Source organism: Ceratotherium simum, chromosome 33, assembly GCF_057802395.1.
Source record: "Ceratotherium simum simum isolate JZ-2026a chromosome 33, ASM5780239v1, whole genome shotgun sequence".
NCBI lineage: Eukaryota > Metazoa > Chordata > Mammalia > Perissodactyla > Rhinocerotidae > Ceratotherium > Ceratotherium simum.
Window position 1 is genome coordinate 6,752,695 of NC_141932.1, and position 14,803 is coordinate 6,767,497.

General features: G+C 47.4%; 1 protein-coding gene across 4 annotated transcripts; it reads left to right on the top strand.

Moving 5' to 3' along the window:
- Nucleotides 1-147: 147 nt before the first annotated feature.
- OSCAR (osteoclast associated Ig-like receptor) lies at nt 148-6,003 on the top strand. 4 transcript variants are annotated; one of them, XM_087421193.1, is made up of 6 exons: nt 153-367; nt 899-931; nt 1,403-1,498; nt 3,221-3,520; nt 4,352-4,633; nt 5,391-6,003. In XM_087421193.1, exons 1-6 carry the CDS (start codon nt 331-333, stop codon nt 5,525-5,527), a joined length of 885 nt encoding a protein of 294 aa, XP_087277319.1. In that variant the 5' UTR covers nt 153-330; the 3' UTR covers nt 5,528-6,003. The 4 variants fall into 4 exon arrangements, with proteins under 4 accessions (XP_087277320.1, XP_087277321.1, XP_087277319.1 ...); XM_087421194.1 differs by lacking the exon at nt 1,403-1,498 and having other exon boundaries at nt 148-471; nt 3,391-3,520; XM_087421195.1 differs by lacking the exon at nt 1,403-1,498 and having other exon boundaries at nt 151-367; nt 3,398-3,520.
- The last annotated feature ends 8,800 nt before the right edge of the window (nt 6,004-14,803 follow it).

Consider the following 14,803-nt stretch of genomic DNA (forward strand, 5'->3'; position numbering starts at 1 on the left):
GACTGGGAGCTGCTTGAGAGCAGTGATGGGGTCTGACTCCTCTCTGTGTCCCCAGAATCAGGCAGCAGGGTCTGGCATATAATAGGTGCTATTTTTTTTTTTTTTTTAAAGTTTAATTAATGAACACAACCGGTTATGACTGCTGCAGTCCCAACTTTTTCCACTGCACCATGGGGCTGTGACACAGTCACCCAGGGGCCCCCACTTCGCTCCTTCCTTCTCCAAACAGGGCCCGGCCCCGGCTTTCTGATGTTGCCTCATTTCCTGAGAGATGAGAGGGCACCGCCAAGCCCTGGCTTCTGCTTCCACTCCAGCTGAGACCTGCCCGCCATGGTCCTGGTGCTACTCCTCCAGCTGCTGACTCTCTGTGAGCCACCCCACCCCTTTCCAAAGCCAGAGGACACAGAGGCCCCAAATTCCTGCGTTCCTGGAAGAGGAAGGAGTAGGGGGCAGGATTCTCTGGATCTTGAGGCAGGAGGGGGCTGGGGACCTGATCTCCTGGGGACAAGGGAGTATAGAGTCCTAGATTCTGATGTGGGAGGGGGATGGACGCCAGGACACCTGGGTCCTTGGGAAAAGAGGGAGCTGGAGGTCCAGACTCCTGAACCCCAAGGAGGGGAACTGTGGGTTCAGATTACTGTCTCCTGGAGAAGGTGGAGTCCAAGAGCCTGAACTCTTGGGTGTAGCAGCAAGAGGGGGCTGGTTCCAGATTTCTGGCTTAAGTAGGTAGGGATTGGAGGTCTGGATTTATGGCTACCAAGAGAGGAGAAATATGGGGGAGATTCCTGTTTCTCAAAGGAAAGAGGGCCTGGAGACTTAGATTCCTGGGTTCCCAATGAGGTGGGGATGGGAGCAGTCTAGGGCTTTGAAAAGACCTAGCCCCCTCTACCTTCTACAGGGCCTCTGTGTCACACATACGTCACTCCAAATGGTGAGTAAAAGACCCACCCATTCCTCTGTATGTTGCTGACACCCCATTTCCAACTACTCAGATTTCATTTTGGTGCCCAACCTCACGCCAGATTTCCTTATTTCCCTCTCTCCCTCCCTTCCTTTTCTCCTTCCCTCCCTCCTTCCTTTATTTCTTTCCTTCCTTCCTCACTCCCTTTAGTGACCAGTATAGGTGAGTAGTGAAGACCATGAACTTGGGAGCTAAAAAGACTTAAGCTGGGATCCCATTTTCACCATCTTATTCATTTATGACCTTGAACAAACCACTGCTTGCTAAGACTTAGTTTCCTTTTTTGTGAAATGGGCTGTTGTGAGGATTTAATAAAATCACATGTGTAAAACCCTTGGCTCAGAGCTTGGCATAGTGCAGGGCTCAAGAAATAGGATCTCTGGCAATGCCAATTATTCCCTCATTTCCTCTACCCCGAGATAACCCTGTGTTTCCTTCCAGGTTTTTGGATGGATAAGAGCTCTTCTTTCTCTCAATCTCCCCCTACTATACTCCAACCTCAAATAAGAACCACCTGGAGAACCATTAATAGCTTAGGTATCCATTTATTTTAAATTACAATTTTTAAATGATAAAGCTAATATATATTCATAGTTTTAAAAATTCAGTCATTCTCAAGGGACATATAACAGCCTCTCTCTTCCCCTTCCTCATCTTCCTTAAATAATCTCTGAATCCTTACAAAAAATTTCCATGCGTTCAAACACATGTATGTGTGTTTATTTATATACTTCTTTGTTTTCTTGCCAAGGCAAAACTGATATTTCGTGACTCAGTTCTGTGTCTTACATTTTTCACTTTACAATCTCTCTTGGAGATATTTCCATGTCATTATAGCTAGCTCTACCTTTTTTTTTCTTTTTTTAAACTGCTGTTTAGCATTTGCCATTGTATGGCTGGATTCTGATTTATTTGTCCTTCTTGATGTATATTTAGGTTGTTTCCAATCTTCCCCCCTCACAATCAATGCTTCTGTATGAGCTTTTTGTGCCCATGTGTATGCATTTGTCTAGGGTAGAGCTGTGGAATTATTGGGTCATTGGTCATGTCCTATGTGTATCATGATAGAAACTGACAAATTGCCTTCTTAAAAGGTGCGCTCAAGTGCACCTAAGTGCCTTTTTCACTACACATTCACCCAAATGAAATATTAACCATCGTTTTAATTTTTGACAACCTGATAGGCAAAAATATCTTACAGTTGCTTTAATTTTTTAAGATATTATTACTAAGGTTGAGCAATTTACACCCGTCCCCCACCCCCCGATATGTTCTGGTCAATTGGACTTCCTCTTCTGTGAATTGCCTTCTCATACGTTTTGCCCAACTTTCAATTGGGTTGGCTCTAGGATTTTTTTCTATACTCTTAATCTATGTGATTTATGAATAAGTCATTTCTGCCAGTGCTGTCACTTGTCTTCTAGCTTCATTCATTTGTCTTTTCTCATCCACAACTTTAAAATGTTGAAGTGGTCAAATCTATTAACCTTGTCCCATCTGAATTTTTCATTTTATATTTTAAGACAGCCTTCCCTACCCACAAGACAAATATATTTTCTTCTAATACTTTTATAGTTAAAAAAAAAAAAACAACATGTAAGGGGCTGGCCTGGTGGCGCAGTGGTTAAGTGCACACACTCCACTTTGGTGGCCCGGGGTTACAGGTTCGGATCCCGGGTGTGCACTGACGCACCACTTGTCAAGCCATGCTGTGGTGGCATCCCATATAAAGTAGAGAAAGATGGGCACAGATGTTAGCCCAGGGCCAATCTTCCTCAGCAAAAAGAGGAGGACTGGCATTGGATGTTAGCTCAGGGCTGATGTTCCTCACACAAAAACAAAACAAAACAAAAAACATATGTAGGTCTTTAATTAATCTGGAATTTGTTTGGGTGAATGGTTGAGGTAGGGATCCAACATTTTCTTTTTTCCCCAAATAGATAGCAAGTTTTGGCAACTACTGAAATATGTTGAATATGTTACAAATATTCTGGAGAGCAATTTAAAATCACAGATTTTGGGGACCCAACCCCTTGACTCTCTGTTTGTAAACTCAGGAGTTGATGCTCTGCCCCTTTGATTGACAGCTAGTTTTGACAAGCCTCAATTGGGGTCCAGCGCCTCCCCTATTTTACAAATAGGCAACTGAGGCTGAGAAAGGGTCAGTGATCGTCCTAGGTGATTCTCCTATCTCAACTTCCCCTTCATCTCCTCTGGCTCTCAGGAAGCCTGAGGACCCAGACAGCCCCATTTATTCAGTCCCCCTAGCGTTATACCCCAAGCCGTGGCTGGAGGCTCAGCCAGCTGCAGTTGTGACCCCCGGGGTCAACGTGACCTTGAGGTGCAGGGCACCACAACCTGCCTGGAGGTTTGTACTCTTCAAATCTGGAGAGATTGCCTCCGTTCTGCAACGGAATGTATCCATGGAGTTGGCAGAGTTCTTCCTGGAGGAGGTGACCCTGGAACAGGGAGGCAGTTACCGCTGCTGCTACCAGAGGCGAGGCTGGGGGCCAACTGTCTGTTCCCACCCCAGTGATGCCCTGGAACTGCTGGTGACAGGTGAGGTTCTGTGGGTGGAAGAGGGGAAGGGACACAGGAGTGGTATGAGGGAGGAGGGAGGAGGAACAGAGAGAGACATACAGAGACAGACTTGTACAATGGCACATAGAAAAAAAAGCTACATGGAGAGAGAGAGAGAGAACCCCAGAGAAACAGGGGTGATTCTCAGCCAGGGGTGATTGTGTCCCCTAGATGAACTGTGGCAATTTCTGGAGATATTTTTGGTTGTTATGACTGGAGAAGGGTGTGCTACTGGCATCTGATGCGTAGAGGTCAGAGATACTGCAAAACATCTTACAATGCACAGGACAGCTCCTCTTCCCCCATACAACAAAGAATTATCCAGATTTATCCAAAATGTCACTAGTGCTGAGAGACACAGAAACACAAGGAGAAAAATCAGAAGGAGACACACCACCTGAGAGCCAAGGGGAGTGAAACACGCACTGATGGGGAGATAAAAACAGACAGGGAATTTTAGTGAGACATAGGCACAGAGGGAAAAGGGACTTACAGGGAGGGAGAGACAGAGACGCAGAGAAAGGCACGCTTGGGGACGAAGACACAGGAAGCCACAGGGACACAGAGACACAAGGGCACAGAGACCCTCACAGAGACAGAGAAACTGAGGGGGATGCACAGGGAAGGCGCGAGACATGGAGACACTGGCTGAGACAAAAGGAGGGAGAGTGAGATACGGGCGGAGAGAAGAGGAGAGGGAGGAGAGAGAGGGAGGAAAGGATGGAGGGACAGGGAGGGAAGCGGGGGGGGGGGGGGGAGGACATGCAGGCGCAGGGCGGCGCCAACCCTCGGTCCCCGCCCTCCCCGCAGACGAGCTGCCGCGCCCGTCGCTGGTGGCGCTGCCCGGGCCGGTGGTGGCGCCCGGCGCCAACGTGAGCCTGCGCTGCGCCGGCCGCCTGCGGGGCATGAGCTTCGCGCTGTACCGCGAGGGCATGGCGGCGCCGCTGCAGTACCGCCACTCGGCGCTGCCCTGGGCCGACTTCCCCCTGCTCGGCGTCCGCGCCCCCGGCACCTACAGCTGCTACTACCACACGCCCTCCGTCCCCTACGTGCTGTCGGAGAGCAGCGAGCCGCTGGTCATCAGCTTGGACGGTGAGGGGACCCGCGACCCGGCCCCCACCCCTCCTCCCCCAGACCCGGGAGTCCAGGCTCAGTCCCCTCCTCCCCCAGACCCGGGAGTCCGGGCCCCCAGCCCCTCCTCCCTCAGACCAGGGGTCCCGGCTCCCAGCCCCTCCTCCCTCAGACCCGGGAGTCCAGGCTCAGTCCCCTCCTCCCCCAGACCCGGGAGTCCAGGCTCAGTCCCCTCCTCCCCCAGACCCGGGAGTCCGGGCCCCCAGCCCCTCCTCCCTCAGACCAGGGGTCCCGGCTCCCAGCCCCTCCTCCCTCAGACCCGGGAGTCCAGGCTCAGTCCCCTCCTCCCCCAGACCCGGGAGTCCAGGCTCAGTCCCCTCCTCCCCCAGACCCGGGAGTCCGGGCCCCCAGCCCCTCCTCCCTCAGACCAGGGGTCCCGGCTCCCAGCCCCTCCTCCCTCAGACCCGGGAGTCCAGGCACCCTCCTCCCTCAGACCCGGGAGTCCAGGCTCAGTCCCCTCCTCCCTCAGACCCGGGAGTCCAGACCCCCAGCCCCTCCTCTCTCAGACCCGGGAGTGCAGACCCCCAGCCCCTCCTCCCTCAGACCCGGGAGTGCAGACCCCCGGCCCCCTCCTCCTTCAGACCCAAGAGTCGCGGCACCCCCCCACCCCCCTCAACTTTGGGTCCCCAGCTCCACCCTAGAGGTTGGAGACCCGGAGGGTGGGGCCGAGGCTGCGGGGTTGGCCGGTGACGGCCTCTTTCCCTTGCTGGTCCCGCAGGCTCCAGCTCCTTGGACTACACCCGGGGCAACCTCGTCCGCCTGGGACTGGCTGGCCTGGTCCTCATCTCCCTGGGCACACTGCTCGTTTTCGACTGGCGCAGCCAGAGTCCCGCCCTTGGTAGCGCCTGGCCCTGAGCCCCAGAGGACTGGATATAGATGCCTGGAGAGTGAGAAGACTTCCTAGAGAGGGCAGAGAAGACGCAGGGATCCCTTGGGTTGGACTGGCCCTTCCAGGAGCTCCACAGGTCTCCTGACCGAGCCCAGCTTCCCAAGTAATAATAACCTTTGTACTGTGCACTCTATCTTCTTTCTGGATCATTTCTCCAGGACCCCCAATCAGTGGAATGAACTATCAGTGGTACCTGATAGGTTAAGGCTTCCTATCCAAAAGACCTGGGTTCGAATCCCAGTGCTGCTGCTCACTCACCGTGGGACGTTATGAAAGCGACCTTCCACAAACCTCAATTGCCTTGACTGTAAAATGGGCGCACTGATAATACCCACCTCATAGGATTGTTGTAGGATTAAGTGCACAATACACATCGAGCGTTTTAAACAGTGCCTGACCCATAGTCAATGCTCAATAAACGTTAGCTATTGTATAACCACGATTTCTACCAGACTCGCAGAACCGGAATGAAGTTCTAGTCCTTTTTTCCATGGCGCATGCTCCAGTTTAGCTTTTAAGCAACTCACGCCATTCCCTGCATGACATCACTCTTGGTCTCCAAACAAACCTCTTCCAGACTCCTCAGACCTTCCCCAAAGGTAGACCAAGATCAGACCAAGTAGAACTTTTTACCTGATTACAGCTTCGTGCAGCGCGGGCTGTTTCCCTTGAACCCGCATTATCCTTAAGTGGGGGTCTGTTGCCAAGGCAACAGCAAGTGGAGTCTGCGCAATAGAGTTTTGACCTGGACTCGTAAACTCCCACTGGTCTGCTTCCCGCTGTGCTCTTGGCTGCCCTCACAGGTGTGGTCAAGATACCGCAAACGAGTCTGCTTTGCAACCTGTTTGCTCTCCTTCTGTTGCCTCCCTTCCTCCCGAAGGCCTGGCTGCTTGCACAGTTTCCCCTGAATTTATTAATTTAACTTCTGTTTTTGTCCGGCTAACCTTGATGTCTTTCTCATCCTCATACGCACGTTTTCTCTGTCTCTGTGCACTTCTTACCGCTCCACACTCGTGTTCCTTTCTTGACTTATGCCTAATTTGCGTGGAGCACACATCCTCTTCTATTTTTATTGAAATTTCCAACTTCCCCTCCCCTTTTCCCACTTTGTGGAGAGGAGGATGACTTCTATTTTTGGGACAGCCCCAGCTGCGCCACCCAGTAGGTGGGTAGCCTTGAGCAATCTGTGGACTCTCCTGAGTTTTCGTCTGTGAAAGCGGAAACCAAAAATATCTACTATGTTAGTTCTAGAGAGAATTAAACGAGATAACTTTGTCCCCAACACATGGAGAGAGATCACACAAGCTTAGAGCAGCAGCTTGAACTTTCCCGCCCCCCCCCCCCCCCCCCCCCGCCCCAGGAGATGACACAGAGTAAGAAGTAAAGTTTACATTGCGACCTTGTACACACATCCATTTATATCTATCAACTAAAATTCAAGTTCCACGAAGAAATATTTACTTCTGCTACATGGATGCACATTGATATATTCTATTTTATTAAAAGTCCTATCATGATTTCCTTCACTGACGTAGCCACCCCCACGCCACACACACACACACACACACACACGCGCGCACACACACACACACGATTTGAGGAAGGACGAACAATATTTGTTGGTATGTTCTTTTGTTTCAGAAACTGACCTAAACCAGGACTTGTGTAAAGATTGGGAAATTTAAAATATGGGTAAACAACACAAAACGATGTTGTTTCAACACCCAATTCTCTTAGCGGACAAGATTTGGGTACTCAAATGTGAGATTAAGCAGAACTGAATTTCCAAGTCAAATTAGCTGCCTGGGTGCATTGACTTGCTGAAGAGATGGGAGGAGAGATTCTGAGCAGAACTTTCTGGGTTTGTACTTAGTACCAATGTGAGACTCTGGCAAAGTGTATCCAGGGCAATCCCCTCTGGCATATGTGGATGTTGGAGATCAAGGGAGAAGTAGGGACCCAGGTTTGAAGGAGGGAACGAGACCTGGATGGGGCTGCAGACTCATCAAATCCAATCTGCCCACTTTACAGGTGGGAAAATAGTGGCCTAGAGAAGTGACATGAAGTTCCTCCAGAGTCATACGGGAAGTCAATAGCACAAAGGGATGCTTCCCACGAGTTTGTACTTCAGCTCTGTTCCATCTCTTCACTCCCTCATTCATTTACTGTTCAACCACTCAACTATTTACTCATTTATTCTGTCATCCATTTATTTGTTCATTGATTCTCGTCTTTCTGTTCATCCATCCCCTTCTCACTTGGTCTCATGTACACATCTATCTATTCTTTCATTTACCCTTATTCATCATTGGTTCATTCTTACATCCATTCCTCCCTTCCTGAATCAATTTATTAATCCACTCACCTGTTTATTTACTCATTCAATACCCATCAATCTCCCCATGCACTTATCTATCCAATAAATCCAAAAATAGTAGTTTACCCTGTGACAAGCACAAGGCTCTGAAGAGACCAAGTGTTCAATGAATGCTTATTGAGCAAATAATAGTCATAATTTCACTTCTACCATTGGTCATGCCTCTATACCATCATTTTTACAGGCCATCCACATATGTTATTCCTAATCATCACCAACAGCCCTCTAAGACACATACAGCTGTTTAACCTGGGACTTCAGAAAGTCTGTGTGGTTAGACTGTTGTTTTTTTCCTGTGGCTGCCTCTTAACAACAACAATGACGACAACAAGGATCTTGGACGACAACAAGGATCTCTTCCAGTTTGCTGAGTCAAGACTTCTGGGTTTTACTGGCTTTAGTCTCCTCTCTCACTTTCACTTTTAAATGAGGAAGAGAAAGGAAAATGTTATTACACTTAATGATTGCAAAGCAATTTATGGCCTTCTGGGACAGTGGTTCCATGTATTTGTCACCCACCAATGCTCAGAGTTTGCAAGATGTTCGTAATGAGACTGTGATACGTCTGTTTCAACCGGTCTCTCCTTTCTGTTCCCTCTTGCCTGGCTAACTCTACTGATCCCTCAGGTCTCGGGTTAGAAGCTGTTTCCTCTGCAAACTCTCGCCTGACCCATCTGTGTTCCCATAGTGCCTCATCACATCCGAATTGAGTACTGATCATACTGCATTCTGATCCTCTCTCTCTCCCAGACTAGACCACAAGCTCCTCCCAAGGGACCGGGTTGTTTTATCTCTACATCCCCAGGGCCTGGCACATAGGTCTCAGGAAACAGGCACAGTCTCACTAGGTGAGCTCTCCACGCTGAAGATGACATACACAGGCTTTGTACTTTCTCCCTTCTATGGTGGGTAGAATAGTGGTTCCCCCAGACATGCGATGTCCCAATTCCTGGAACTTGTGGGTATGTTACACATGGCAAAAGGAACTTCACAGATGTGATTAAGAATCATGATATGGGGAGACGATCCTGGACTATTTGGGTGGGTTCAGTGTAATCACAAGTGTCCTTATAAGGGGGAGGCAGGAGGGTCAGAGTCAGAGAAGGTGATATGAAGATGGAAGCAGAGGTCAGCGTGATGCAGGGCCCCAGGCTGAGGGATGCAGGCACCTCTAGAAGCTGGAAAAGGCAAGGAATCGGATTCTCCCCTAGAGCCTCCAGAAGGAACCCAGTCTACCGACTCATTTTGGACTTCTGACCTCCAGAACTGAAAGATAAAATATTTATGTTGTGTTAAGCCCCTTAGTTTGTTGCAATAGCAATAAAAAAACAAATACTATTCGCTTCAATTGAATCTCCTCTCTTATCCCACAAACCCAGGCATCTTCACCCTTGAGACTTCCACTTTTGTCCCCGTACCTGTTTCCCCCAAGTTCTCACTCATCTGCTTATCACACATTCATTTAATGGCTACCATGTGCGAGGCACTGTGCTAAGGGCTGGGGATACTATGGGGAGTAACAGCAGACATAAGCCTACTCTCATGAAGCTCACAGAGAAAGGCATCAACCAAATTACTACCCACTGTATTGATTAGGGAGCACTTCAAGCTGCTGTAACAAAGAGACCCCCACAAGAAAAAGACTGTATACAATTTTATTTCTCTCTCACTTAATAGTACATAGTTGAATAGTCTAGGGCTGTTTATCAACAGCTTTGCTTTTATGAACATGTAGCTTTCACATCTTGTTTTGAGCCAGCAGGAGACGAGGGAGAGAGAGAAGATAGAAGGGCTCATACAATCATTTTTAAGAGCAGGACCCTGATTTTGAACATGTCTCTTCTGCTCACATCCCTTTGGCGAGAACTTAGGTACATGGCCAGGTCTAGCTGCAAAAGTGGCTGGGGGAAATATGGGCTCTAGCATGTATCCTTCTAAAAACGGGAGGGGGCGGAATTTAAAGGAAGGAGGGGAATTTGGATGCTGAGAAACCATTCACCATATCCTGCATTACAACCATAGCAAAAAGAAGAGGGAGTTTTGAAAGCCTGTAGTAGGAGGATTTGATCTAATCATGGAGATCTCTGATGGGTTTGCTGAAGAAGTGGTGTGAGATCTGAAAGTTGAGCAGATGTTAACTAGGTAAAGGGGGGCTGGAAAGGTATTCTAGGGAGAAGGAACAGCATGTGCAAAGGTCCTGTGGGGAAGGAAGCAAAGCTACCAGTGAGGGGCTGAAAGTTGTGAGCTACTGCCACCTTGTGGTCACATCTTTTTCCTTGATCAGTGCTGAAATTCCTGAACTCACTACGGGCATGTAACAGGACTGCTCTTGAAAGATGATCAATGTGGCTGAAACAGAGTAAGGATGAGAGAAATATAGTAGAGGTAAGGTTGGAGTGTCAATTGGGCTCACCTATGCTGGGCTTTGTAAGCTATGATAAGGCCTGTGCTGGGCACTTGCTATTCAGAGGGAAATTTGACAAATATGGTCCTGGTCCTCACAGAGACTAGAGTCTAGGAAGGATTTTCTGGAAAAGTACTAGATAAAATTCTCTTTCTTTCTTTCTTTTTTTTTTTCCTGAGGAAGATTTGCCCTGAGCTGACATCAGTTGCCAATCTTCCTCTATTTTGTATGTGAGCCGCTGTCACCACATGGCCACTGATAGACGAGTGGTGTAGGTCTATACCCGGAACTGAACCCAGACCACTGAAGTGGAGTGCGCCAAACTTAACCACTAGGCCACCAGGGCTGGCCTGAAATTCTCTTTCTAAGCCTGCATCTTCCTTAATGTGCATTAAATATTTATTTATGTTCTTCTCTCTAGGGGCAAATAGGGTGACAAAACATTGTGAATACTGTTCTCAAATAAGTCTCATGAAAATCAGCGTGCCCCTTTCTTAGAAAGATGACGTGCTAGTCATTTCTCTTGCTTGCCAAGGATCTCCAAAGGTCCCATATTCAGGGAACTATTATATAAATGAGCCGAAGATGGCCTCTATATGTCGGTCCTATATTGTGTACTTCTTCACAGCAGGCTGAGATCTGTTAGCTCAAAAGTCCATGGGCTCCAAACTCAAATTTTTACCCACCCAATTATTTTAAACATAGTCCAATAAGCGGATTTTTAAATTAGTTAGATCTTGCCTATTTTGCATACCCCACGAAATTGCACCCAACATCTGCTAGCCATAGTAAACACTGTGCCTATAAGAGGCCCCAAACGGCTGCCCATTGGAGCTCTCTGACCCAGTTACTCCCTGCTGTGCTGTGGAGCAACATTACTTAGATAAGATGCCCCTCTCCCCACTTGTTCCCTTGCCCTCCTCGCCTTCTGTGTAGTGCCCCCCACCCCACCTTTGCCTTTGGAAGGTTTCATGCTACAAGGCACTTCCCCACCTGCAAACCTGTCAAAGCGGCCTCCAAGTCAAACTCTTTGTGAGCTACTGCCACCTTGTGGTCATATCTTTTTCCATGATCCGAGTGGAAATCCCTGAGCTCACTATAGGCACAATGGGACTGCACTTGCTAGCTTTAGTTGTCTATTTTGGCTGAACAATGAGTTGTGACTGGCAGTGACGAGTGTCACTTCCAAGATGGAGAATCTAATTCTAAGAACTCCTTCCTCCTCACCCTGAGCTCTCTCTTCCCCCTGACACAGCGACCAGCAATGTTTGAGACAGTGGCTCCTCCATCGGTCCAGGCGTCTGAGTGACAAAGATGAAGGGGGCGCCCTGCCAGCTGTTTCTACTATAGTCTCCCTGCCCCACCTGGCTCCAGGCACTCCTCCTAGGAGTGAATCAATGTTACCATATTTTTGTGCAGCTGTCTCATTCAACTCAGGCTTTTATAACAAAGTATCATGGACTGGGTGGATTGAACAACAGAAACTTATTTCTCACAGTTCTGGAGGCTGAGAAGTCTGAGATCAGAGTGCCAGCATGGTTGTGGAGAAAGCCCTCTCCCTAGCTTCCAGACAGCTGCCCTCTTGTTGTATCCTCATGGGGGAAGGGGAGATAAAGGGATGGATATTTCACGTCACTTTTTATAAGGGGACCAATCCCATGATGGGGGCTCCACCCTCGTGTTCTCATCTAAACCTAATTACCTCCCAAAGGCCTCAACTCCCAATACGAGCACTTTGGCAGTTAGAGCTTCAATATAAGAATTTTGGGAAGACACAGACGTTCAGCCCATAACAGCATCCTTCTGAAGATCTTGTATCCATTGCTTATTTTTAAAGAACTATGGAAAGTTCATGCCATTGTAAGGGGGTGGCATTCTGGAATCCTTTCATATATTCATATATAGTCAGAGGCTTGAACTGCAGCTACTCTGAGTCTTAGAATGCCTTCTGATCCTCCTGGAACAAGGCAACGTGAGAGGCTTGTGAGGAGCTTCTAGGGGGCCATCTCCCACTCACCTTCCTATCTCCCCTGGGAGGCTGTCATGAGACACTTTCTTGTTGCTTCTCCAGTTCTGATGAGGTGTGAGGCTTTCTGCCCTGTTCCCCTCAGATAGGAGCTGCAGAATATAAAAACGCTTAGCTGCAGTCAGGATCTGACTCTTGTGGTATCGTGGAAAGATATTTGGTCTTAGTCCCTGGTTCCCAGCACAGAGCTCCTAAAACCCTTGGAACTTCCTGAGTGATAAGGATGATAGGAGCGTCTTTTGTTCTAAAGAGCCCACTCTTGGTAGCTTCAGGATGGGGGCTGGTCATCAAAAAGACCAAGCCTTGATTAGAAACTTGGAACTGTCAGCACCCCTCACCCCCAATCTCTGGGGAAGGGAGAGGGGAGGAAATTGAATTAATCACCAATAGCCAATAATTTAATCAATCATGCTTATGTAATGGAACCTCCATAAAAACCCCAAGGTTCATCCATGTTGTAGCATGTATCAGTACTTCATTTCCTTTTATTGCTGAATAATATTCCCTTGTCTGTATATACCACATTTTGTTTATCCATTCATCTGCCAACGGACACTTGGGTTGCTTCCGCCTCTTGCCTATGGTGAATGACGCTGCTATGAACATGGGTGTACAAATATCTCTTTGAGACCCTGATTTCAATTCTTTTGAATATATATACAGAAGTGGAATTGCTGGATAATAATTAATTTAATACGATTTTTGGCTTCTACACAGTTCCGGGGCCAGAGGGAGGTGAATTAGTTTGTTTCTCAGTTACCCCTGCTGTAAGGACACATCTGTTTGTTCTCTAGTTTCCATAATTTTATCAACATTTCTTGTCTTATGTTAGCTCCTCTCTCACACTTTTTTGCTTCTAAGTTTATGTCCTCTTTGTAAATCCCCTTACTGTCTTTTACTGAGGTTTCGAGAAGAAAGTGTGTGTTCTATCTGCATGTTTATGTGAAAATCTTTATATTTGTCCTTAAATTCATTGGTTCCAAACTCTAAGCTTTAGAAGAGTTCACTCTTTTTTTAAACTTAGTTTTTCTCATCCATGGCACCTCACTTAAAATTTCTAAAGGCTTAAATTTTAAAAACATTTAATTTTTTAATTTTTTTCCCCCAAAGACCCAGTAGATAGTTGTATGTCATAGCTGCACATCCTTCTAGTTGCTGCATGTGGGACGCGGCCTCAGCATGGCTGGAGAAGCAGTGCGTCAGTGTGCGCCCAGGATCCGAACCCGGGCCGCCAGCAGCGAAGTGCGCGCACTTAACCGCTAAGCCACAGGGCCGGCCCTAAAAACATTTAAAGTGATAAAATTAACCTATCAATTTCAACAAATTTATAAAACCCGTATAAGCAAAATGGAAAAAAATTATTGACCACAATTCCACTACTCAGAGAGTAGTACTTTAAAAATACTAGATTATAACTTTCTAGATTTTTCCATGTGCATGTCAGCTCTCGTTCATCATCTGAATCCACCATCTAGGTTGTCTGTACATTCCCTCTACACCTCAACCAGATGTGGAACATGGCTCCCTGGGTTCTCCTGAAGAACTCCTTTCCACCAGAGATTTAATGAAGAGGCAGATTTTACTGAAGATTTCATAGAAGATATTGAGGAGACAGTTTACATGCTGTGCCCCACAGCAAACAACTTACAAATCCATCACGGATATTTCTCTTCTTCAAATTCCTTTTCTGCCATACTGCTGAGGGGGTACAGAAATTTCCCCCTCTACCCCTCTTGAGTTCTTGTGGCTGGACTAATAATAAAATGGACACAAGACCAGATTAACAGGAGAAAAACCAATTTAATACGTCTGTCCAGGAGAGCATAAAAATAATACTCAAAGAGTGAACAAAGCAGGCAGTATATATATCTTTTTCCACAAAGAAACAATAGATTTGTGAGGATTTGACAGGACAAAGAAACTTAGATTTGGGGGTACGTAATTAGTGAGGAATTTGAGTGGAGTTTGGGCTTGAGGTAGTGAATAAGTAAAAGTAACAAGGTTTGTTTATACAGGTTTCTTCACCCTGAATTCCCTGGCTCTGGTGATAAGGATGTCTCTATCTCCTGGTGTGGAGAGGGTACCATTCACATGGGAGATTATTTCCTGCTTTCAGGAGAAACAGAGAGGAGGGTCAAAACATTAAGTCAAAACAAGTAGCTTTAATTTAAAGTGATCAATATGCCATTGTGGATATTTTGGCACACCCTGCCTTGGGCCCCAACACCGCCAAATGAAGATCCCTTTTTCTTACCTTTTCTTTATAGGGTCCGTTCTCTCATTCTCCCAGATTCTCCCTCCTTCCCTGATGTCGCTGCAACTACTCATCTCCTTGCCATCAGCTCTGTCCCAGCTCCAGCCCTCAAATGTTCCCCGGGGCATAACCCAGAAGTTGTCCACATCACTTCCCCTCACGTCCTGTTGACCAGAAAGAT